Source organism: Lissotriton vulgaris, chromosome 3_1 (genome assembly GCF_964263255.1).
Source record: "Lissotriton vulgaris chromosome 3_1, aLisVul1.2, whole genome shotgun sequence".
In the NCBI taxonomy this organism is placed as follows: Eukaryota; Metazoa; Chordata; class Amphibia; order Caudata; family Salamandridae; genus Lissotriton; species Lissotriton vulgaris.
In genome coordinates, this window is record NC_141689.1 from 61,402,219 (window position 1) to 61,429,677 (window position 27,459).

General features: G+C 42.7%; 1 protein-coding gene across 1 annotated transcript in view; it reads left to right on the top strand.

Annotated features, from left to right (window-relative positions):
* Window positions 1–27,459, top strand: part of LOC147725951 (uncharacterized) — a 70,927-nt gene that overhangs the window by 42,232 nt on the left and 1,236 nt on the right. Inside the window, exon 3 of the mRNA XM_086960077.1 lies at window positions 25,081–25,261. Within this exon, the coding sequence (XP_086816203.1) occupies window positions 25,081–25,261 (181 nt within the window). The remainder of the gene's footprint in view (window positions 1–25,080; window positions 25,262–27,459) is intronic.

The following is a 27,459-nucleotide window of genomic DNA, read 5'->3' on the forward strand; positions in this document are numbered from 1 at the left end:
TGAAAAACGCGAGCGTTTTTTAAACAGGTTAAAAGAGCATTAAAAGTGCCAGGAGCGATCGTGCTTCACAGAAAGGCAGTGCAGAAGAGCTTAACTCGCAGTCTGCCCGCCTTCGTTTCCCAGCGCTATCGCAAGGCGCTGCCACCACCTCGTTCAAACGCAAGGCAGTATCAAGGGGCAAGATCAGTGGCTTGGCCATTCATAAATCAAGAGACGAAAAAAAAGAGATCCAGAAAATAGAAGAGAACATAAAAACACTGGACCGACAGATCTTGATAGACACTTCTCTTCTGAGATGTCAAGATTTAATTAGGGAAAGGCTCAAATTGAAGGAAGATTTATCGACTTTATTAGAAGGCAAAATTAGGGAAAGATGGGAATGTAGTAAACTTGCCCATTATGAGTATGGAGAGGGCTGCGGGAAGATGCTCGCATGGAAGCTCAAAACAGACCGAGCTAGAAATAAAATAAATTATATAGACCCAACAGACAGCTCTAAAAATGGGTTTGAAGAGAAAGTACTAAAAGAAGAATTCTCGGCCTTTTTTACTAACCTCTACTCGGAGGATTGTAATCCGAAAATTGAAGAAATAACTAATTTCTTGCAAGCACAAAATATTCCAGCCTTAACCCCAGAGGAAAAAGTAACTTTGAATAGTGATATAAAAGCAGAGGAGGTTGCCGAAGCAATAAAAGAGCTAAAGAGAGGAAAAGCTGCAGGGCCTGATGCCCTTCCAAATGAATTCTATATAAAGCTAAAAGATTCGCTGGTTCCCCATTTAACAATACTATTTAACAAGATTTTTATAAACAATGTTAAAATTCCGGAGTCATGGAATGATGCCACAATCTCTATTATACTTAAACCAGGTAAAAATCCAAAGAAATGCGAATCCTATCGCCCAATATCCATCCTAAATTGCGACTATAAGATTTTTACTCAAATCCTGGCAAAGAGATTAGGGAAAATAGCGGGAACATTAATAAACTCTAATCAAAAGGGCTTCATGGCAGGAAGGCATCTTCAGGACCTCACACATGAGTTAATTGCAGTAATTGATATCGCTATTGTAGAGAAAATCCCACTATCAATAATTACGATTGACGCTGCTAAAGCATTTGATAGGGTAAATTGGTTCTACCTAAGTGAAGTATTAAAAAAGTTTAATCTGGGGGACAACATCATAAAAGCTGTGGAAAATATTTACAACTCGCCCAGAGCCAAAATACTAATTAACGGTCAATTAACTAACAACATCCAGATAGGTAGAGGTACACGCCAGGGATGCCCTCTCTCCCCCCTACTTTTTAACTTCTATATTGAGCCGATTGCAGAACATCTTAAGAATCTCCCTTCAATCTCCGCATTTTCCTATCAAGGGTGGCACAAGAAAGTTGCTTTATACGCGGACGATCTCATGATCTTTACTTCAGACCTAGAAGAGGCTCTTAAAACAACAGAAGAGACCTTGATAATCTTTGGGAGGATATCTGGTTATCAGATAAACCAGACAAAAACTGAAACTGTAAGCTGGAATGAAAATTTTGTATCCCCCTTTAGTAAAGAAAAAATAAGATACCTGGGTATTGATCTGGTAAAGGAGATTGATAAAATTACCCAAATAAACTTTCATAGGGTAGAGATTGAAGTTAAAAAATTACTGAAAGTCTGGAGAGCGCTGCCCTTAACATTCCTGGGTAAATCGAACATCATAAAAATGGCAATCTTACCAAAATTCACCTTTATTTTTAACGCGATCCCGTTAGAGTTCAACAGAGAAAAGATAAAAAAGATGCAGGGAGACCTATCTAGTTTCATATGGTCTTCTAAAAAACCAAGAATTGCATGGCGTAAATTAAGAAGATCTAAAGAGCAAGGGGGAATAGCAAGCCCAGACCTATTAGAATACTGCAGGGCCTTCCAATTTAAAAGTAGTAGAGTGTTGTTGGGTCCTTATGAAAATTATCCACTATTCTTACGCATTTTAACAAACAATACCAGTCACTTTCTCTACAAATTTGGTCATCCGAAGTTCTTTAAAAAAATTAAACTAAAGGTCCTCAAATCAGCCGCTAGAATATGGTACTGTATTAGATCTACAATGGATATTCCCTTTTATAGTGATAAGGCCCCGATCAGGGATTCTCAGACCACACCAGACTGCCTTAAGGACAGATTAGCAACACCGCTAAGATCAGCAGGAATAACGGAATGGGGTCAGCTTCTGTTTCAAAACAAACTGCTCGATTGGGATATATTATCTCAATGCACGAACTCCACTCTTTCGAAATTTAAATATTATCAACTACTGAGTTGGAGTAAATCCCTCAAAGAAACTAGAAAAGGAAACCCCGCCCTGGAGATAAAGATGCAGACGCCTAAACCATTCCGGAAAGAAACTTCCTTCTGGTACTGGGCCTTAATCTCGGCTGGGGAGGACGACTTCCGAATTCCAGAAAGTACCTGGGGAAAAGACCTGCCGACGCTGGATACAAGCAAGGCATGGCAAGTATCTATGAGCATATGCTGGTCAATTGTAACTTCTGCTGCTCTTAAAAGAAATCATTTGCTCACTGTACACAGAGCCTACTGGACACCGAAAAGATTATCCAAATTTAACAGGGCCACAGTGAAGAGCTGCCCAAAGTGTCAATTACAGATGGCTGATGACCTACATATGTTCTGGCGTTGTCCCAGCCTGGACGCCTTCTGGAAAGAAGTGGGTACTACTTTAGAAGGGGTATTTGGAAGACAACTTTCTGTAAGTATGGACCTAGTTATTTTTGGGGTCTCAATTTCAAGAACTAATGTAGGAAGACCTTTTTCTAAAGCTCAAGAGAACTTACTTGTCATTCTGATCCTTCTGGCAAGGAGGGAGATTTGTGTAAAATGGATAACTCCTGTTCCCCCTACTCATAACGAATGGTTGGCCTCAGTCTTGAGAGTGTTTAATCTAGATAAAAATAAGAAATACGCCTCTAAAAAATATAAATTCTGGGACTTGTGGGAAGAACACCATAAGAGGTGAATTAAGTGAAGTGGTATAGATAAAAAGTGCATGTAACATGATGGTAACATTCCTGGTTTTCCCTTTACTTCCTCTTTGAACTGTCCAATGATTACGCTATCGCAACAACGTCGAGGAAGGCTTGCAAGAGTAGCAATGATGGCTAGCTCAACCTACCATACTTAATCAAGCCTCCCCCTTATAAGTACATGGATGTAAGGGGTCTCTTTCTCTAGGGGCGCCACGAAGTTGAGAAAGGTCCCTGAAAACTCCTGACTTTAACTGTTGCGTACTGAGGACATGAGAAGAAAAAGAAAAAAAGAGCTGGGTTTGGTCGCCTAGTGGAATAATGCGTTCTCTGTAGGGACCTGTGTTCAGCCTCATGGCCAAAGGTCCACTCAGCCTTTCATCCCTCTGAGGTCGATAAAATGAGAGGATGTAGCCTAATGGCTAGAGCGGTCGACCTCAATGCTGGGGAACCAGGTTTGAGTGTCGGCAAGGGACGATCAACATCCTGTGATTCTGAGCAAATCACTTAACCTCCCCGTGCCTAAAAAAATGAATGTGTCTATCTGTAATGCAACTGGTGCCAATGTAAAGCGCTCTGATACCTTTGGGTCATGTTCGCGCCATATAAAATCCCGATGGGAAACAAATGAGTACAATTGAGTTTTGTAACAATAAACATCTGTGATTCAGCGGCAGGATACTCTTGGGTGAATGTGCACCTTACAAATACACATTATGTTATATACTCCAAGGCGGAGAGGATCTCCTCCTTGTCTGTGATGCAGTAACCCGTCCCACAAACTCTAAATCGACGCCTCAGTTACAGGTCCTTTTGGCAAGGTTCTTACACATGAACCTTGCATCTTAAAATGTTAGTTCAGTTCTGAAAGATGGAGTCTAAGCCATCGTCCAGTGCTTGGGATGCTGTCATGAAGGTTCTGCAACTTAACAGGACAAGCATTGGCAAAGCCAATAGATCTGTCATAGGGTCTCCACTTTCCTAACTTTACCAATGCTCATTTTCTTTGTGAATGGTTGCTGTATAAACACTGGTGGGACACATATGTCCTGGTAGTAATGTTGGGGGTCTTAAACCTCTCTATTGGCTTAGGTGTGTCCTTTTGTTTGTTGTGGAAGGCATAAGGAGCTATTTTATACCTAAAAAAGCAGATTCTGCCATCACATCTTTGTTTATCTTATTCATTGATTGCATATACAAGGGGTGTTTGTTGTACTCTGTGGCCTGAAGGAACTGCAGATCATACCACATCACACTTCAAAAGCGCTTCACCTGTCCCGCAGCATGGGGGTGCTAAAAGCGCTTTGCCTGTCCCGCAGCACACAGGTGCTCAAAGCGCGTTGTCTGTCCCACAGCATGGGGTGTTTGCTGGGCTCTGGGGGCTTATGTCAATCTTAAATCTGCATATTACTTCAGGTCCAGCGAGTACTATATGAAACTCTCCAATGAAAACAAATTAATAATAATGATGGAATTGGGACTTGACTTTTCCCCTAACCTCTGCTGGAAAGGCGTTCTAGTCTAACACCCGCCCGCCCCAAAAAGGGATTTCAGCCAACGCTTAATTGAATTTATAGCCCCCAATGTACTTTAAACTGAACATTTTCTCTTGTTGGGTGATTTCACCTACCAAGGGGAAGACCACCTGAAGGTAGAAACTTACCACCTACTATCCGATTTAGAAACATTGGGATTACGTCAACTAGTTTCAGGACCAACCCATACTGCAGGCCATGCCCTGAACTTAATTTTTACGAACACTCCAAAACTCAGTTGTGACCCACCTAAACCTGTACTTTGGACCGATCATTCACTTATTGGTTTTCGTATCCCCTTCTACAAGTCGAAATGCCAAGCACTTACCTACCAAAATAATCCCTCCTGACAATGGCAGAAAATTAACACACTCACCTGGTCCAAGGAAAAACTGCCTCCCTTTCACTCTGAACATGCAGATGTAGACCTAGCACTTTGTAATTTTAATAGGGCTCTGAACTCTGTATTTGATAAAATAGCCCCTCTTAACACTTTAAAAAGAGTCCACACAGACCTCACGCACCCTGGTACTCATTAGATTTAAAGTCCGAGAAAGCTTCCTGCAAAAGACTATAAAGGAGATGGCATCTGGCCAATCTTCTTGGGGACACAAATACCTATAAATTGGCTCTAACAACATACCATCATAACATCAAGAATGCTCGTAAAGCTTACCTTGGGAAGCAAATAGATGAGGAGAGGAACTATTCCAAAACTCTTTTTAAAATACTCAAATCCTTCTCAAATCCAGCGGCTTGCTCCCTGGTACTAAACCCATCGCAATCTCTGTGGAATGCTTTGGCCAACCACTTTGAAGGAAAAATCAAAGCGATTTACCAAAAGTTCCCCACCATCGCTGTCCAGTCGGAGGAGAGCCTGGAAGCCCCTGCTCCTTTCCCTAATGTCACTATCAACATATACAAATTTGAAGTATATCTCTCCAGAAATCACTCACAATCTTCTGATGTCTGTAAAATCGGGCTCTCCAATAGATGTCTCCCCACCCAGAGTACTGTTACACCTTGCTCCTAATTTGGCCTACTTATTTTAAGAACTGCCTGCTTTGCCCGTTGTCCATCATCCCGCCCTGTATCGAGATACCCCTCTGGGGGTAATTCGAGCGTGTAGTAAATTAAAATAACATAACATGACTAGGACCAGTGATGCTAGCCATGTCTTTCATATGCCCCCCAGAGCCTCTGGTTCTCACATCTGGCAGAGGGATGGGTCCTCTATGGCCAGGCTGGCTGGATGGCTTCAAAGACTTTTTTAAGGGGTCCCGAATCACCGACCCGACCAGTAACTCTTCGCCCTGCGCAATCTGATTGGCAAAGACATTGGTCCACTCATCAAAGAACTGCCAGTCGCCATGTCTACCTCATATCAGGACATGAGAGCTATACTAAACAGAAAATGTCTCCACAAATGCAACCTACTATGAAAACTATACCTTCAATCTGGCATCCCAAGAAAAGGACGAATTGATGGGCGACTTTATTACAAGTCTCAAATGCCTAGCCCGATACTGCAAATTTGACAACTTCACCAGGGAAGATGCCCTTAGTCTAAGAATCATAGAGGGATGGCAGTCAGAATCACCATGCCGTAATTTACTGAATTAACATTACTCACTAGACAACATAGAAGAACTGGCAAGGCTCAATGATCAGACCAAAGAACATGCCAAGAAGATAGAAGCAGGAAAAACAGAAAAAAGCAAACAAGCATTCTGACTTCAGTCTCAGATGAAAACAAGACATCAGTCAGTTCAAAGACGAACTTCCAAGCCCACAAGCCAGACACACAGTACGACCAGGAATGGAAGCAGCCAAAAACTAGAATGCTACTGATGTGGTCAAAAATACCCTCCTGCGGGCCCCTGCCCTGCCATGGGGCAGCAATGTTACTGCTGTAGAAAAAAAAATCACTTTGAACTGGTGCGCAGAGCATCTCGCAAGGAATTAGCACAACACCAAAAGAACTTAGTATCTCACCACAATGTGAAAGCAGAATGTGACAGGCGAGAACACTCAACCAGCTCATCAAGATCCAGCGTACAATCCCATCTCATGCACCAATCTCAACGCTCGTCATGGAGGGACTCACTCCTATCTCTCAGGAGAACAATAAATATGTGTGCATGGTGGCTGACCCCGACAGACTAAAGAAATATCAAAGGCTGCACATTAAAATGTGAAACCACCCGGAACAATTTGTACTTGACACTGGAGCATCCCTCAACTACATATATGCCACTGAATACAAATAAATTAACCCAAAACCCAAACTGCAGAAGGCTGCTGTGCGCATCTTCACCCAGATACCCTAAGAACCCCTACCAAGCGTAGGATAATTTTGCACATCTTTGACATACAAAGACTTAGCGGTCTATTCCCAAATCCATGTCATAGAAGGACCTGAAGCAGCTGATTGCCTTCTAAGCTTGCCCACCGCAGAATGCCTAAACCTTGTAGAGATACTATACAAATTAGATGACTCACCAGACATAATCAGAAAATTTCCAAAACTATTTACCGTACTAGAAAATGTACCCCTCTTTAAAGTCGAGTTAGACATCAATGGACAGGTAACACCCGTGGCCCAACATCACCGCAAAGTGCCATTTCAACTTCAACAAGCTGTAGATGAAGAGTTACAAGATCTATTACGAGCTGCCATCATTGAGAGGTCAACTGGACCAACTCCTTGGGAATCACCAGTGGTGGTCGTACCCAAACAGGGGTCAAACAACAAAGTGCACATCTGCGTGGATATGAGAGCCCCAAACAGGGCAATAGAAGGAGAACGGCATCCAGGCACCCACATTAGCGACATGATTACCCGGCTTAATGGGGCGATAGTCTTTTCTAAATTGTATTGAAACAAAGGACATCATCAGCTCGAGCTTCATGAGAGATCCCGCTACATGACCACATTCTCAACTCAAGGCCTCTTCTGATACCAACGCCTCAACTTTGGGATATCATCAGCCGCAGAAATATTCCAAGAAGCAGTGAGGCGAGTCATTCATCACATTCCCCACTCATTCAATTACAGTGATGACATCCTGGTGTTCGGTGACACCCTCAAGGAACATGAAAAATCCCTGAATTTAGTGTGTCATGCTCTCCTAGAAGCCAGCCTCACACTCTTCATTCATTCATTCATTTCAATCTTTATTTCGGCATGAATACCATAAAAGAACAAATACATTAATACAATAAAACATTTCTTTTTAAAATGCATAACATGCTATATAAATACATTCGATTTTCATGTCGATTCTAAAGTTGTGAGTCAAGTTATTTAAAACATCCATAATACTTGGTGAGAACACTTATGGGCAGCAGGAATAGAATTTCATTAATTAACCCTCAATTAATACTAAACAGCAATTTTGACATATCCACATTTTACAATTTGTAACCCAACTTTCTTCTTTGGAAAAAGATACTGTGCAAAAATCTGCTTACACTAAATACAATAGGTTGGCTAGTATTAGACAGAAGAATCCTTAAAGCCTGGGAACATGATCTTACACCTAATGTTAAACATATTGGTTTAATCCATCTTTTTCTAGCCTGGACATATGCTGGGCAGAAGAAGAGGATATGTAATTCATTTTCTTTTTGATTACATCCACATATGGTACATAATTCATCTTCTACATAATTCTCCGAGTTTACACCACCAGACCAACGAGCTAGTGTTGAACCGATTTGAAGATTTCCATATCTGAATTTCAGAAATAAGGTCTTTGCTAAGGGTGGTTCTATTTCATCGAGAAAGGTCTCGAAGAATGGATCATCTTTAAAGGTGAGAAACCTTGTTACAAGTGACCCACTAGAAGAAGCGTTTTTGATCATATCCGTGATATACGACCAAAAGCACTTTTTTACCATAGTTTTTGATTGAGACGGAAGTAAATCAGGATGTTCCCAGTAATGCGACAAACCTAGTAGGGTAAGCCAGAATTTAATATGTTTAAACCAGGGTATCACCTTGAAGATGTCAAGCTCCATGATTTCTATTAACCCATCCTTATATACTTGCAGCTCAGGTACACGCCACAGCCTAATCCATAACAGTAAAGGACGTAGAATGATATGGTGGTCCGTTCTACGGAAATTTAGGTCGAGCTGAAGTGGGACCAACGGAGTACTTCTAGGGACTCTGACCAGACTTCGCAAGAAGTTATTGTCCAAGACCCTGAAGGTATCTTTAGACCCTGGGCCCCAGATTTCTGAGCCGTATAGCACTGCAGGTTGAACCTTAAATGTAAAAAGTTCAACTGCAGGAGACACGGCCTTACTTGTACTTTGACCTTGCTCTCTAAGAATGGGTTTTGTGTTCTGGCTAAACATCATCTTGCATTTTTCCAGTTGGGCTTTCCAGGTAAAATTGGAGTCTAGGGTTACCCCTAGATATCCAAAGTGTGGAACTGATTCCAATTTTAGTCCATTCAAAGTTAGACAGCCCTTGTCAGTCTTGGTTGGATTTAGGACCATACATTTTGTCTTTTTCCCATTTATCTCCAATCCTTTCTTAATGCAGTAATCATTAAAAGAGTTTAAAAGAGCTTGGAGACCTTTTTTTGTCTGGGAGATCAAAATAGTATCATCCGCAAACAATAGGGAAGTAACTTTTTCGCCATTCAACTTAGGAGAGTCATTTTTACATCCCTCCAAGTATGAAGGGATGTCATTCACAAATAGCGAAAACAATGTGGGGCCAATACACACCCCTGGCGCACACCACGTTCGATCGGGATTTTAGGAGTTAATTCACCTTTAGGGCCCCATCGTACTCTGGCAAAATTGCCTCTATGGAGTTCTTTTATTTGCGCTATCAGGGTGGGTGGCATTCCTACTAGGCTTAATGTTTCCCACAATAAATTACGTGGGACTAAATCGAACGCCGCCCTTAAGTCGACGAACGCGACATACAGTTGTCCCTTTTTAATCTTGATGTACTTCCAATAAAGGCAACAAAAGCGGAAAATTTGATCAATGGTACTAACTTTTGATCTGAATCCCGCTTGGTATCTAGACAAAATTGCCTTTTCGTCCAGCCAATCATTAACTCGAAATAGGATATGTCTTGAATAGATTTTTGTAAGATATCCATAAGGCTTATTGGGCGATAATTTGAGGGGTCCATCCTGTCACCTTTCTTATATATTAAAACAATTTCAGCCCCCTTCCAGCTCTCTGGGAAGTCTAGACTCCGGGATAGCTCGTTACACAGATGGTTAATGTATGGAGCCCACATTTTTAATTTGTGCTTGTACAAGTCTCCCGGAATCTTGTCTAGCCCAGGGGCTTTACCAGACTTAATCTGGATTATTGCCAATTCTGTCTCACCTAGAGTAAAATCCAGGGTATCCCCCGGAATAGCGTTACTTGGGGTTCTATCTAAAATGGGTGCCTCATATTCATTATAGAGGTTAGAAAAATGGTTTACCCATGTCTGTTCGTCTAAGTAGACGTCCTTGACCACTCTGCCTTGATGGTTCCCATTCGCTATCAGCCTCCAGAAGGCTATGTTATCTCGAGTTTTTGCTGCGTGCAGCAGATCTGCCCATTTTGCTTCCTCCCATGCCATTTTACATGTCTTTTGGACCAGTTTATAATTATTCCTGGCTGACAAAATGTCTGGTCGAACCTTCGATTTTATCGCAGTTAAAAGTGCCCTCTTGGACTCCCTGCAGTCCTTGTTATACCAGGGTTTGCTATGGGGCAAATTTTGTGTTTTCTGCTGCCCTTTCTTCGGCATCTTGGTAACTAGGGGCTTTAAGGCATCAAAACATTTTTGATGTAATTTCATGAAAAGACCACCACTCCCCTCCTTTGGGGTGTCATTTAAATATCCTCCAAAGATGCTAGCAAAAAGCTTATAGATTTCTACTATAATTTCACCATTATCCAGTATTAGTGGCCATTTGAGGGAACGTCTATTATTGCTAATATGTATCTCATTTTGGTCACCGTTGGTTACTTCTCCAGTCGAAGGGGAAACTGAGTCTCCTAATAGGGAGTCCTCGATCTGAAGGACTAGAGGGAAATGATCGCTTTCTAATCTTTCTATTACCTCCATGTCAAGAAGGAATTCCCATGATGACACTGAGGCAATAATGAAATCTATGTTACTTTTATAGTTCCCTCTATAGAAAGTAGGCTTTTTCTTAACATCTGATGGTAACCGTCCGTTACACGCTCTAGTGCAATGTTCGGCATTTGGAGGGCCTGGGGGCAACATTTAACTGTTTTAATATTATCTAAAACAGGGATACCATTTGCCTCATCTTCTTCTAAGAAGATGTCACTGAACCCCACAACGGGCTCAAAATTGCAATTGAAATCCCCTGCCATGATCACATACGTCTCTCTAGTGTCCAGGTTACCCAATAGGAGATCAAGATGGGTTAGTAAGGAAGATTCTTTTGCAGTGGGTGTTGGTCTGTTGTAAACGTTCACCAAATAAAGTTTTTTCCCTTTGCAAACATTGATTTTCAAAATCAGTATGTCAGGGGAGTTGGTATCCACCACTTCTATATTCACTTTTAGGTTAACTTTTACCCAGATCAACAACCCTCCCGAGGGTCTTCCACTCCTGGAGGGAATTGCACTGATACCATAAGATTTGTAACCTAGCCTAGCCTGTGTGTAATTTCAACTGACCAGGTCTCTTGCATCATGCAAAAATCAAAGGTGTCAATAAAGCTTGACCATTCAGGGTCCCTTAGGTTTTTTGAAACCCCAGCTATATTCCAGGAAACCAATTTTATGGGTTGCCATGATTCCAGAATTTTTTGCGTCAGTACATCTCCCACCACCTCAGGCACTATGATATGGCATTCTTGGCTAGTTACATCAGATTCCAAAAACATCAAATCATTTTGGTGTACAACACTTCCCCTTATTGTTGCACTGTCCCCAATTATAGGGACCAACACAGGTAATACGGTTACATCCTCCAAAAATGTGGTTTCGTTAGTGTTAACACCAGCTCTTTGTAAACAGGGTTCGCTCCCTATTCCCCCACCCCCCAACAATTTGACATTCAACAATTCGTTTCCATCCAACCCCTTAGACATTTGGCATCAATCACAGTCATCTAGACCGCTGAAAATGTCAAATCTGTTAATGGTTTCTAAAGGGGTGAAGGGCTTTAGGTGGTCCATTCTTCTGTTAGGTTTGTTTTGCCTATATGGGACACAATTCCAACCAAAAACATCAGGTGCAGGTAGAGGGTTTAGGGGATAAAAGGGCTCCATGGGATTAGGTCTAATACGTGGTTGCATCATTTGTTGTGTATTACCAGCCCTCTGCATAACTGATGGGTAGGAACAGGATGTAATTTGAGATGTTATATGAGAGGCTGGTTGTTGCTGGGAGGGAAAAACCACAGACCTAGGGTAAAAATATGTTAATGGTCTGGGTATTATGCAGTTATTTGTAATGCCCGGGGGCCAATTTAGTACAAATTGTACTGCATTGGGATCCCTAAAATTTACAACCACCACGTCTCCCTCAATTTTTTTTGGTCTGCTTCCCAACCATTGGAGGCGTCGGACATGGACAATTTCTCCATTTATATGAGGTGCTATTGGCCTGTATAGACTTAGCCAATGCATGATCTTATTTTTTAATTGTGCAAAGCCCTCCCTCTTGCTAGTTGGTAACACCGGAACCCCTGTTAAGACTACCACAAAGGGCACTGCCTCTGGTGGTAATTCTGGATTTGGAACCGGTTTGGGCCTTCCCCATCCTGGCTTTTGTCCCCTCACTTCCGTCGATTGGCTTTCATTTGGGATGCTAGCTACTTCATTAGATGGTTTAGTTGTGACAGTAGCTGGCTTAGAAGCCGATTTGTTTTGTGAGTTTTTTGGGGGTGGGATTAATTGAACAGTTGTTGTAGTGTTCCCTTTAGGCACCAAAGTAGAAGGGTTCACCAACGGTGTAGAACTAACTGATGGAGCTGGGGCGACTGGGCTGGGCTTAGTCACGCTAGATGTTTTGTGCGTTATTAGGTTTGATGTTTTTGGAATCAATTCGCCCTTATTTCCCAGTGCACGCTCAAGTGAGCTTAGTCTTGATTCTACTTCAAGCAACCTCTCCAGGATCGATGCAGAGTAGGTGTTGATTAAGTTTTCTATAGAATCTAAAGTAGCAGAATCACGAGCTATAATGGGCGCCTTAGACTGCACAGAGACTTCCATAATGTCCTCCGTGTCTATGGCCACAGCAGTAGATGGCGGAGAAGCAATGGTGATAGGCCCTTCATTAGCAGCTGGTGTAATAACAGTGCTGACTACAGCTTTAGCCTTTTTTCCGAAATCTGAGTGACTTAATTTTGATTGCGATTGAACCCCCCCTTTACGTCGTTTTTTGCATGGAGGTGGCCCATGTACCCTTGAGGCTAACGTGGGTTTCTTTGCTCTACTGCGCACTACTTTTGATGGTATGGGAGTGGGAGGTCTTAAAACATTAGGGGTGCTCGTGTGTGTAATGACATCAAGACCAATCGTGTCCAGTAGGGGAGAGTTAGTTGTACAGGGAGTGCTAACTGCTGATACCACATGTTGACTGTCCATTGTGTGGACAATGACGTCAGCTAGCTGGGAATTTACACTCGTGTTCACGGGAGGTATGGATAATGGCGACAAGCGCCGATTTTTTAAACTTTCCACAGAGCGGCGGCGCTCGGCACGACGCTCTGCCAGGACTGTTTCCAAAGGCATGTCTGGAGAAGCTTTGGTGAAGTAATCATCAAGAGTTTTGTTTAACAATGCTCCCTGTTTTTCAGACATGCTAGCTACAATTATTAAACCACAACGATGTTTTCCAAGGGCACGAAAACACAACGATTTAAAAACAATGAGTCACAGAATTGATACCAGTGTTTGATGTCCGGTCCGGTCTCCTCGGTTCTCGGAGGGTCTCAGAGGGTCCGCCCTTAGTCCAGGCTTTGTCCCGGGTGATGTCCCGGGTGATGTCCCGCACACGCGTCCCGCTGACGCGTAATGACTTCAGGTCTTATGCTGACTGTGGATAGAGGGGGTGGAGTCACGGGAAGAGGCGGCAGGTGTGCTCGATGGGGCACGCACAGCCTGCTGGGCCTCGCAGTCCCGTCCTCCTGCACAACAGCTCCCCACGCGATTTCCAATGCCCAACGGGGCTCCTTGCACACAGGTCCACAGGTTCTAATGCCCAACGGGGCTCCAGGAGACAGCAGGCAAAGCAGGTTCAAAGTCTCCTCAGCAGGCAAAACGGATTCAAAGTCTCCTCTGCGAGCGCCCCCCGCGAAGCGGGGGCCGCAAGGAGTTATCAACGGTCAGCAGGTCAGCAGGGGGCGGAGTCACGGGAAGAGGCGGCAGGTGTGCTCGATGGGGCACGCACAGCCTGCTGGGCCTCGCAGTCCCGTCCTCCTGCACAACAGCTCCCCACGCGATTTCCAATGCCCAACGGGGCTCCTTGCACACAGGTCCACAGGTTCTAATGCCCAACGGGGCTCCAGGAGACAGCAGGCAAAGCGGGTTCAAAGTCTCCTCAGCAGGCAAAACGGATTCAAAGTCTCCTCTCGCATAGACTTGCCACCGGAGGCGGCTCCATATTTAGCTGTACTGCTAGGGATCTCCGAACTACTTGATGTAAAGAAGAGGGTCTCTAGAGTTGCGGCAGAACCCGGGATGCAATAGCGCGCCGCTTGGCATCGATGTATGTGCGTCATCAGCCTCACACTCAATTGAGATAAATGTGAGTTTCACAAATCCACATCCTTCTTGGTTTTTTGATCGCAGCTTTCATGCATTTCCAAGGTATTGTTTGATTGGTCCTTTTTGGTTTTTCTGCTTTCTTTTTGTGATTGGTCATTTAGGTGGCGATATATAACTTGCACAAGGCCTACTTGATTCTGCGCCTCCAGAGATACATTTACTTTGTTCTAATTATTGATGCCTACTACTAGGGTCTGCCTATATTTAAAGGGGAGGTACGGAGAAGCAGAAAGCTGCCAGCTCCAAGGGTGGGACGGGACCGTACACACTAATCTTGCACACATTCTTAGCCCATGCAGTTGGAATTATTAGTGAAGATATTGACCTGGCAGAGAGATGCCTCTCACTAGATATAGGCAATCTGCCTCTCCCCGTTTTCTACCTTGGCCGAAATTTGTTCTAATAGATTCCACCTGTGTGAATAGGAATTCTGCCCAAGAGCCTGCGGGACTTACAAGGGCACACCCTGGCAAGCCGTCAGCCACAGGCAAAAGGAGGACTAAGTGTGCTTCCTATTACCCAGAGCTTCTTCCCTCATTAATCTTGTTTCCTCATCAACATTGGCCCTGAAACCCTTAGGCAGGTTAAGTGATGACTCCTAGGATATTTTAAGTGATATGTTAAAATTATAATGCATGTATCACCCCTTGCGTTATAAATATTGAGTTTCTAGAAACTGACATTTTTTTACTTTCAAAGTGTATCCAACCATCAGCCACTCCAACTTGCTCTGTGCTCTTACCATTAGCAGCACAGCCACTTTTAGGTACACCAGTCACTGTGCCCAGCAAACCTCCAGTCGTTATTGCCTTGTCATCTGGCACTACCCATACAACTCCTACAAGATCATTATCCTACTGCAATCCAACCTGTGTTCCAGCTGTACCATCTCACGAGCCAGGGCAATCCAATCCAGTATCTACTTGTGCTGGTGGGTCTAATAATATTCACTTTCACTTTGGTCCACCTGAATGAAAGCTGCCTATTCATTTTGATTATGGCCAACCTGCTGGAGCTAGCTGGTACGCCACTTGAGACAACTTCGCTACTTAAACACAAGGTTAGCCGGGATTATGACAGTATTCTGTTTGTGTGGAGAGTTGATTGGATTGGTCTCTTATCAAACGGGTTCAGGGCAACTCTGTTAATCTTAATTTCAGATATCCAGGAATAGCTAGGCGTGTACTTCCTCAGCAACCTCTGTAAGTGAATGAGAAGGAGAGCATCATACTCATGCCCCTTGGTTTCTTCTGTAGACATCTATACCCCAGGCAAACCAGTTGCGTAACATAAGCCCCTGCACCACCTGAGGGTGTGGGTGGCCCGAACTCCAGGTGGCCCCCACAGCACGGTACACTGACTGGGTCTAGGACCGACGTGGTAGGTGGTGGGCTGGGGGAGCCCCCAAGTTTTGTTACACCACTGAGGCAAGCTCCAGTTAATCATGGCCCATTACCAGCCCCTTTTCTGAACCATTACCAGTCTGAGCACTCCAGGGCGGGGGGCTGCATTTTGGTAACAATTGTTTGAACCTTTAACAGGGATATATGTCGTTACAACGCGTGCATTACAACGACCTACCATTACAACGTGGTTGTAACAACGCAAGTTGTTACAACGACTTGCGTTGAGGGGGCGCTAATTTAAAACATTTAAATTACTATTCCAACACCGGTCCCCGTGGATAGCAGGGAAGGTGTTGGGATAGTAAATTAAATGATTTACTATCCTCGAGCGCCCCCCAGCGCAATGCGTTGTAACAACTTTCGTTGTTACAACCGCGTGGTAATAGTAGGTCGTGGTAACGCGCGCGTTGTAAGCGTTGTATACCTTTAACAGATCTGTATGAATTGGATTTACACGAATGGTCCCAGGGATCTATAGTGGGTGTCTTTTTGCAGGTTGTGCAGGACAACCTCTTAGAGAAAATCCCTCTTCTGGGGAGTACCAATATGGGCACCACCATCACCTCAGTCTCTCCAGCCAAACTGTCACAAGAAACCTGGCTACTGGAAATAATAGCTTGGGATTGATTTCAGAGCTTCTGCATCTCTGCTCACAGGTTGGAATTGGCAAGGCTAGGGTGGTATGCTAACCATTTGGCTGTGTATCTAGTGATTATGATATTGCTCCTGTACCCATCACCCTTCGTGGCATTCTGAGTTAATAACATTTCTTTTCAGTCAAATGTAATTAATTTTTTTTATTATTAATTTCTACAGTGCTGTTTTTCAACAGACATTGGTCCCAATGTAGATGCTTTATTTACTGTTGTACAGTGTTGAAGGGGTAGGTCCTTCCTTTTGTTAGGTTGATTAAATATTCTAACGGGAGGGTTAATGCCCATGCCATAGAGTTATTTGGTGATACCGGTTTCCAGCCTATTACCTTTATTGGATGACCGAGAAGCATGATAATTAACTATGTTTTTGTCTTCCCCTAATAGGTGAATATGTGCAATCACTTTCTGTCGTACACACTGCCTATAGTTATCATAATGCTACTGAACTGGTTTTCTTTTTCCCCATTCCTGCTAATCCTATCCCAGCAAGTGGTTCAACCAACCTAACAATGGCTGATGGGAGGGTTTAGGATTAGATGGCGTAGTGTGGACATCCGTTCCTTGCTCACCAACATGGTGCATTCCAAGTTTGCTATGATTTACCTTTTATATGTACGTCAGCCAAGTGATTTGATAATTGAAACTGTTGTAACACTGAACGATAAAATGAAAAACTGTATTCTGAGTCCAGTATAAGCTCATAAGAAATGTAAACATGGGTGGTTCACTAAGGACTGCAGTGTGGCTAAGATCAGGTTGTGGAAGGCGTTCAATAGCAATCCCAGGGATATTGCATTAATTGTGTAAGATGATTAGAACAATGTCTTAATCTAAATCTGATTATCAACAAATACACAACTGTAAAGGGAGGCATGGTTTCTCCTTGTAGGACATTTTGTACAAAATCTGGTGGGCAATTTTCTTCAGCCTAGAGAATGTCATAACCAAATATTTGGTTCTCCCAAAAGAGAACGTTAATGGTGCAAGTTATATAACCTGCTATTTGGAGTTGTAAATTCATATACTCTGCCTGAAAAACAAACTCTCTAATCTAGTGTTTCCACCTGAACAAACTCATTAGTTGCTCTTGCCAACAGAAACTCTTGAAGATTCAGGTGAACTATTGTGACATCTGCCATGCTGTCTGGCAGAGTTAGAGCCCACTCCTTGTTCAGAAGCAGAGTCCTCAATATGTGTGGCATGTTTATGTAAGATTCCAGCCTCTTTCTTCTTTTTAAATTGAGGCTTTTGTTATGGAAGCTTTTCTTCCTTGTTTACTTTGAAGTCAGAGGAGTGTTGTAAAGAATACGTAGATCTGCTGCTGTGTGGGTTGCTAATTAAGGATATTGTGTGTAGCCGGCTAAGACTGATCATGTTGGTCTGTCATTGCACACAGGACCCAGTCCAACAATAGCTAATGAATATGGAAGAGTACCTTGAAACCAGTTTATGTGTTCCTGATACATTAGTACTTTTAAAAAAATTGTATATGGTCTGTAATTGCTCTGCACTACTGCTATAGTGTATGCGTTAAAGTTTCCTGTGTTGGCATCAGCTACCGGAAATGTTACCCATGAATAGAATACCTCTGTTTTATACGCTTCAGATGGCTCTACCATGAAGGTAACATCCCCTCCTGCTAGTGGGAGCCCATGTTTTGCAACATCTGTGTTACTACATGTCTGCAGTTTTGTAGTATGTCTACTAGAACTGGATTAGTCTTTGAATATGTGGAATTCAGAGAGGGTTACTATAGAGAGGTGATCCTTTGAAATGTTTAAGCTTGAACAACATACAGGCAGAAATAAGGGTGCCCTATTTTGCTGAGGAGGATTTTTCCCTTACACAACAAACGTCTCTGGTTAAGTGACCTTAAACTTTGGTGATACCTTGTCATACGGTTCCTAGTATTTCAGTAAGGCGGTGCATTTGGGCAACTTAATTGTCAAAACTATGTGGGACTGAGTCCGAGCACACCATCAGAACATGATGACCTAATTCCGGGCTTGCTCACAGTGCATCATCTGGACCTCTAAGCCTTACAAGGTACCGGATGGTGTCTGCAGCTTTAGAACATGACAACCCTGAGTCCTCAGGGAAATAGGGGAAACCGACCCACCTTTTCGTTGTTAACTCAGGCATGCCCAAATGGAGACACAAGAAATGCACACATTGGCACTTCAAATGTTTATTGAAGCAACTGGACTTTTGTGTAAAATACATGTGCTGCAATGATTAATAGAATGAAGCAAAACAATATTACCAGTGTTACAAGAATGATGAACAGAATTAATAATTCAACCTTTGTGCATTTGCATTTAAATATATGAATAGTTATAATTGTACTCCTACCTAGCGCTGCCTATCCAATGAAGCCTAGGGTGTGCAGGTCTGCCAGAATACCTTAGAGTGGTCTAACTCCTCATTTGCCTGTGGGTGTATGTCATCTGATGGCCAGTCTTGGTGTACGGCACAATGTCATTCTCAGGATAGTGATAGACTCAGCTGGGCCAGAATTTCTACATGGGGTGACCTTGACAACCCATCAACATGCTCCTCTCTCTAAAGAAAGGCTTGGTGCAGTTTATATAATGAACGGGCCCATTTGTTCTGTGACTGGGCTCTGCTCCGGCTACCATTGTTGATTCTACCCACCCAGAGCTGTCGCCAAACAGACAACAACAAATAACATTTTGTGCGGTGTACCTAGTTCTTGTACAGATGTTCAAAGGCCTTCTTAATATGCCTATGAAGAAGTCTAAGTGTACACAAACTATTTGTGTTAGAATGAGGTCAAACCAAAATCTAGTTGACGTCACTGCGGGGTCAGTGCCTCAGTAAGGTTTGGTCCAGCCGGAGATTGCCCTTGACCTTTTGTGTTACAGTGGGGTGCTCAACATGGCTGTGTCCTTGATCCAATTTTGTTTCTATTGTATAAAAAGTTGAATACTTGTTTGCAAAGCTCTAGAAAAGACCTGTCAAAATTTAATTCTGCCCTTGTGCCTGCCTTGCTTAATGCAGACAATTACGTCTTGCTTTCTAATACATCTAACGGATTGAGAGCTTTAGTTGAAAGTTTTATGTCACTAATGGAAAATGTATATCTTGAGATTAACACTTCAAAAATCAAGCTCATGGTTTATGGACCTAAACAGTAAAACAGGAATTATCAGAATCAAGGGGAAATGTATTGAGACGGTCAATCATTTCTCATAATTCTGAATTATTTTTGACTCACTTACTATTTGGTCGGCTTGCTCTGCAAATAGATTTAATTAAAGCTGCTCCTCTGTTGCTATGGGTTTATGTCTGGGCAAACAAATGTATTTGCTTTAACGAGCCATTCTCTGACATTGTTTGGCCTAGGATAAGATATATCTGAATCCTTGGTTTAAGCCCATTTAAGCTTCCACCAAAGCCATCCGCAGCCATGACTTGTTTACCTTGCCTCACAGGCTAACTAAGACATATATTGTTCAGGTAAAAAGCTATTTCTGTCCTGTTTTGAATTATCCCGGGAACAGGAGGAATTGGGGAACTATGCTACTGTTGAAACATCATTAACCCTGGAACTGTATTTGGCCTGGACTAAAAATCCATGGGGAAGGCAGCTCTTGTTAACATTTCAGCGGGGGTCTATAAGATATTAATCTTTGCTTGGGAAATATGATACTGCTTCCTTCTGAATTTGTCCCTGCGATGAGACTTTAGTGCAAATTCTAAAGCATTTGTGTCTTTTTCTGCTCTTTTTATAAACCTTTCACAAGGGCATTTTTAAAACCGATTCTTAAACTTTATGGTTTAAAACCGTACAAACCAGCTCTGTAAATTAATTTTTTTGTTATAGTGTTGAAAGTTTTCTAAAAAAAGAAAAAGCTGTGCAAAATCGAATTTTTATATTTCTTTTAAAGTTTGTCAACTTGTACAATGTTATTATGTGTTGTATCTGATGCTTTTATGATTGTTTTTAATAATCGAATAAGGCTATTTTGATGATCATGCAAAGCAATATTTATGTCTTGCCCTGCAGAGGAAATCTCTTAGGTGCTTTTGTCATCGGTGGACTAGGAGATGGGTCTCCATTTAATCTAAAGATGTAAAAGGCCAGCCGTACTTTTTCCCGATGAAGATTAGAGATTATCAGAGATTACTACAATGGAGAAGGAAAGCTTTTGCACTATACTGCCAATAGAAGTCCTCCTAGAAAGCATAATGGCTTCACAGCCCTTCCTTGCTTTCAAATTACACTTTGGAAGCACAAGTTACGCAAAGGGCACACAACAGTGATATCTTGAGAAAATATTTCCAGAACAGCTTTACAACTAGGTTCAAGTTTTCCTATCAGAAGTGCAATAAACAAACATGTTAACTTTTGCACGATCACTTTTCTGATTTCTCATGAACAGACTTCCTCCATTAAACTTGTCCTTTCTTTTTAGGGATTGAGATGTGCACCCCTATGGAAAATGGCAACTGCACAACTTTTCTGGGAGGACTGTAACATCCTGTAATGTTTGCACACAATGAGTATACATAACAGCAACACCAGTGTATTGGCATATGCGCAAAGGATTCAAATCCACTGTAGTTGCTCAAGTTGTTACTTGAGATCTTTCTCAAGTGAGATACAGTTGCTTAAAAGTGTTAATCACAAAGCTGAAGTGGTGTGGATTGAATTAAAAAAAATTGTATATGCACTCATACTACTCCAATGGCTTGTTCTAATTGTTCTCAAGGATAAAAATGATACCAAAGTTGGTTGGTAGTGATGTGTCAATATTGCAACTTACCAGTAAATGCCTTAAATGTTATGGCAATAGTTGATGGCACCTTACTATACATAGTGACTAGCAATCCCTGAGGAGTACAATTGTCCTAAAGTATAGTTTGTGGGGAACAATTAGCAGTCAGTGAGGACAAAAGTGTCTCAAAGTTTTATTGTTGGCAAGTATTTTTAGGTGTATTTATACTATACTGCCAACTGAAGTCTTCACGGAACTGCTGGAAAATGTAGATGGAAAACGTGTTGCACTCTACTACCAAGAGAGGTCCTCACAGAAGAGTAAAATAGAGATGGAAATGGAGACTGAAACGGAGATGGTCATGAAGAAGTGGAAGGAGACAGAGATGGAGTCAGATTAAGATGGAAAGCAGCAGTTTCTCGATACTACCAAGAGAGGTCCTCGCAGAAGAATGCAATGGAGATGGAGAAGCAAAGCTGCGTTAGCTGCATACTATGAATAGAGGTCCTCACAGAAGAATGCATTAGAGATGGAGAGGGAGATGGACATGAACATGGAAAGCAGCAGTAGTGATATACTACCAACAGAAGAGCTCAAAGACTAGCACAATGGAAATAGAAAGCCGCAATTGTGCTATACCACCAATAGAGGTCCCACAGAAGAGCACAATAAAGATTGAAAGCTGCAGTTGTACTATACTACCAATAGAGGTCCCACAGAAGAGCACAATAAAGATTGAAAGCTGCAGTTCTGCTATACTACCAATAGAGGTCCCACAGAAGAGCACAATAAAGATTGAAAGCTGCAGTTCTGCTATACTACCAATAGAGGTCCCACAGAAGACCACAATAAAGATTGAAAGCTGCAGTTCTGCTATACTACCAATAGAGGTCCCACAGAAGAGCACAATAAAGATTGAAAGCTGCAGTTCTGCTATACTACCAATAGAGGGCCCACAGAAGAACACAATAAAGATTGAAAGCTGCAGTTCTGCTATACTACCAATAGAGGTCCCACAGAAGAGCACAATAAAGATTGAAAGCTGCAGTTCTGCTATACTACCAATAGAGGTCCCACAGAAGAGCACAATAAAGATTGAAAGCTGCAGTTATGCTATACTAACAATTGAGGTCTTCAGAAAAGACTGCCATGAAGGCTTGTTGCACAATTCCGCCAGCAGATGTCCTCACTCAAGAGTACAAAGTAAATAGAAAAGTTGTTATACTCTACTACCAACAGAGGCCCTCACTGAAAATGGAAAGCTGTAGTTGTTCTACTGTGCCAAAAAAGATCGTCACAGACGAGTGCAATAGTGATGGAAAGGGGTGTGGCTGCAACCGAGAAATTTGCATATAGAATCTTACCACTCTAATGTCTTGTGTTTGTTTTTGAAAAGGATCAATAGATAATACAAAGCTGGTTGACACTGATGAATCAACATTGCAGCTTACAATAAATGTGTTGTGTTATGGAAATAGTTGATGGCACCGTCCTTCACAATAGGACTAGCAGTCACTGAGGTAAACAAGTGTTTAAAAAGTAGAATTTGTGGTCAACCATTTGTCAATCAGAAAGTGAGGGGCATGGCTTCAAATCAGACTAGCATTTACTGGGGAGTGTGTGTCTAAAATGTTTTATTCATGGGTAACTCTTTTTTAGGTTTACCCTAAGGTTTAGGTTTAGGTAGACAATTCAGCCCCTCAAGGTGAGGATATTCAATGACTAGAGTAAGCTGGTCCATTGACCTTTAATTGAGCCTCTGTTGGAAAGGAACCTTTTTTGTGTAAGAATGAAAAGACCAATGGTGTAAGACTATTGACTGAGAGCCCCATATGTGTATGTGTTTTTGTATGATATTTTTGGGAAACACGAGACTGGCAAGTCAGCTAACTGTGTCTTTAGGCCATACCTAAAAAGAGGCTTGTGCATTGAAAAGGGTGATGCCTTACCCAGTGACTTTTTGGAATCAGAAATTGAGGGAGTATCCCAACCAAAATACATAAACTGCCTCTTTGAATGGACCTGAAACATCCAAAAGGAACAAAATTCCTTCAGGACCCACCAATTTGAAGTTCAAAATAAGCTACCCAAAAGGTGAGTTCTATAACGTCTATTGTTCAAAAACAATCAAGATGGATAATAGGTAAAGCAGGTGTGTCCTGAATATGCAAATACATAAGCCTACTGCATGGACGATTCACCAATACGCCCTGGGTAGTGAAAGTGAAAGAGTGCCCTTTAAATCCTGAAGATTTTTCCTCACCGTCTCGTATTTGTAACTAGAAATTCGTCAGAGTCTAGTTTGCCTGATTTCTTCTCTAAACCCAAGTGGTAAGTAAACTACTTGGGCAGTAATTATGTCCTTGTGAACTTTTGGAAACTCTGCAGGCCTGCAGATGTGAAGAGCAAACGATCAGTGACCTGTGCCAGCCTCTTCTGCTTGTGATATCAATGCATTTAATCTGTCCATGAATAGAAAATAAGGCTAAGATTCACTAAGGGCTTGCATAGCCCTTGCATCACGCAAGGTAATGCAAGGGCAGCGCAAGCCCTTAACACCTTGCGTGCGGCGCCGATTCCCCCCCGGTGCTGAACATTCCATTCCATTTGTGGGTGTGGTCGTGGCAGAACCATTCCGTCATCCGCACAGCTGAACCGTGAGGCATGACAGAAGGGTTTTGTCACAAGCATTGAAGGGGCTAAGTGAAATTAGCTTTACCATGCAGAGTCGGCGGTCATGGCTCTGCGCGACACTGTAAATCTGGAGTAACCCACGGCAGAGCAAGTTGCTGCTTGGCATTACTCTGCATTGGGATGGCATTCCAAGGGTGGAGTGTGAATTTTCTCCCGCATCCACCCATGGTTTTTGGTGCATGCCCAGATTTACTACCAGTAGTAACCCTGGGAATTCTTCAAAATGCTGCACCTTTCCAGAGGAGCCATTACAAGGAGAAAAAAGCCTCAGAGGGTACATTTTGTGCAGGAAGGTGTCCCTGCAACATGGTGCAAGGGTCCCAGCACTGGTGCTTGACAGACACTAGTGCACCAGTGCAGAGGGATGGTAGGAATATCTTATAGGGCAGGAATTCTTAGTAGAGATGCATGAGGCATATCTTATTAGAACTAGTTAGGAGTCAATGTCTTGTGGAGACAAGAATCTCACATGTCAGGATCACTTCCGAAAGTGATCCTGACATGTGAGACCTCTGGTGTGTGGAAATATGCTGCTTTTTCAAGCCCTGATTGTGCCCCCTGATGCCAGCACAAATCCAATCCTCAGTCAATCAGCAGCCTTATATTTTTGCTACTGAGGGGCTTGGGGGTAGGAGTGGGAACTACAGGAGTTTACCAAGGATTCCCAGGATTCAGTACTCTTTTATATCTAGATCAGTGTGAAAAGCCATGGTGATTGCATAGGTGCATGCTGCACCGGGCCCCTTGCCTGACCTTGCCTTACTTTGCTAGCCTTGCCCTAATGAAGCTCTTGTGTAGATCAGTTATTCATATATTGTGTGAGCTTTCACAGAGTCTGAGACCACCTTGATAAACCGGCTTGTGTCAATTGCAGTACTCTGGTTATGAGGGTCAACTGGCTGCTGTTGTTGGCTGGTGGAAAGAATCCATGAGTAGAATTTGATTGCAAATGTATAGAGATGTCACTGAAGGATAATGTTATCCCTCCAATAAGGTTTGTCAGTCTCTATCCCAAAGTATACAATAAAGTGTGTAAGACTTTTATGAATGCTATTAGTTATCGACTTGTGTTTTTACATTGTATATTTTCTAAAGTTCTCTACTACCCAATTGACATAAAATTTAATGTAAAATGTATATCTTGCCCTATGCCTTCCAATACATTCATCTGAAGTTCTGAATCGCCTTCCGTACATGAACTAAAAGTCCATGCTTCCCTTTTATCTTTTTAGGGTTAACAAGGTAGAATGTGTGGAGAGCTCATTTACCCATGAACATGGTTTTGAGTTCAGTGTTGAAGCTGAAACAACTTTTGAATCTGGTCTCCCCATTGTGGGCAGAGGAAGCATCCGTATGGCTGCAACTGCCACCACAACTCATAGTTGGAGTTTTACTGAGGTTAATAAAACTGAGGTAAGACATTTCTCTCTTTTTGTATTTCTTTTGCTGTTTTGTCGAATACCGATATACTTTATTTCAGTCAACTCATGCCATTATCTGTTTCTCTATTCTGCCTCCTACTAAGTACTTGCATTGCAATTTGTGAGTGACAATTTCACATCTCAAAATTACACTGAATCAATAAACATTGTTATGTTATGTCGATTTGTATAGCATGACTTATCACCCGTGAGGATATCCAGGTGCTGGAACGTAGGCAAGGCGGAACTCCTAGTTGAACAGCCAGGTCTTCAATTTCTTGCAAAAGTTTAGTAGCGAAGAAGTTGTCTTGATGTGCTGAGGAAGTTCCTTCCAGGTCTGGGTGGCGATGAAGGAGAAGGAGCCACTCCTGACTTGCTTCTGCAGATGCGAGGAACCATGGAAAGGTGATAGAGGTTTAGCGCAGCTTTCTAGATGGATGGCACATTTGAAGTTGGCCGCTGAGGTATCGTGGTTCTGCATATGGAGGGCTTTGTAGGTGTGGGCGATCAGTTTGAATTGGCAATTTTTCTGGATGGGTGGCCAGTGTAGCTCAGTGAGATAGGGAGGTGAGTGCTCCTAAGCACATCTAAGAAGAATCTAGCAGCTGTGTTTTGGATAGACTGGAGTCATTGCTTGACCTGGTTGGAGATGCTAACATAGAGTGTGTTGCTGTAGTCAAGTCTGCTAGTTATAAGGGCCTGGGTGAATGTGTGTCTCATGTGCATGGCGAGTCAGTTGAAAATCTGGCAAAGCATTCTAAGAATGAGGCAGAAGGATGCGTCACAGCATTAATCGGTTTATTTATTGTGAGTTTGTCGTCTAGCATGATGCTGAAGTTTCTGGTGTGGTCTGTGGGGTGGATGTGGGTCCTAGTTTGGATAGCCACCCGGAGAAGTCCCACGAGCACCTAGTCCTATCTGTCATTTTCTGCCCCTACTAGTTCTGCACCTTAAGTTTAGCTTCAGCGCCCGGACACCCCCTCAGGGGGTAGCCGTGCCCTCTTCAAATCCCACAAATAAAAATATTGAATGGAGAGCTCTTGTGTCCGAAGATCAGGAGCTCAATTTTGTCAGTTTTGAGATTCAGGCAGTTTTTCGTCATCAATTTGGCCTCGTTGGTCATGCAGGAGGGGAAGTTAGTTCTTCTGGTGTTCTCATCATTGGGGAAGGTGATGAGCAGAGTGTCATTAGCATCCCATACCTCGGCCAGTGTACCAAGGCCTACTTTTTCCCACCATGAGAAGCCCTGAAGACTAGTCATCCATCTCAGTCTAATTCCCTCCCAGTGGGGCATATCTGGTTTGAGTCTCTTGTACCACTTCATCTCTCTACAGAGGCTGTTCCATGTGTCCAGCACTGTAATACAACAGATGCATATGGCTATGATCTCCCATTCTCCACCTGTCCACCTGCACTGCTGGATCTTCTCTTGACAAATACATTCAGTCATTTATTACTGCAACCTGCACTGGCTCATTTTTTCTGCAGGTTTGGTAATGCAGTAACTCTGTCATATTTCGCTCATTGCAGTGTCTGTAGTGCAAAACAGGGTTGTCCCCCATCCAGAGCAGCGTCCTTTGTAAGTTTATCTATGTGCAGCACAAGTGTCTTCGGTAATTTAGAAGTGCAATTCTGCAGACCGTACTGCAACAGTATTGCCCATCAGCAACAGGGCAGAATGCTCCAATGTCTGACGTCCCTTTCCAGACTTTGAAGCAGCAGTTTAAGATTAGCTCGAATACGAGATTCTGCGATTTTAGTTATCGATGTTTCCAGGAACTTACAACTATGGCGTTCCACCCATACTGGTAGGGACATCTGGCCCATTGGTATCCATCCCACCATGGGAAACAGGAGTGACTTTTCCCAATTAATGGCAAAGTCTGAGATCTCTCCAAATATTTGGAATATATCACTAACTCAGGCGAGCTATTGATCCGTGCAGGTCAGGTAAAGTAGGATGTCATCTGCATATATGGATATACGTTCTTCCAATCCCAAGGTTCACGTCCAGCCCCATATTCGGGCATCTATCCTCATGAGGTGCACTAATGGCTCTATTGCAAGGGCGAAGAGCATCGAGAAGAGACTGCATGCCTGTCTCGTTCTCCTCCGATTGGGAAACTCCTGGACATGCTGACATTAATCTTTATTCTGGCGGAAGGTTTCCGGCATAGCAGTCTAATCCAA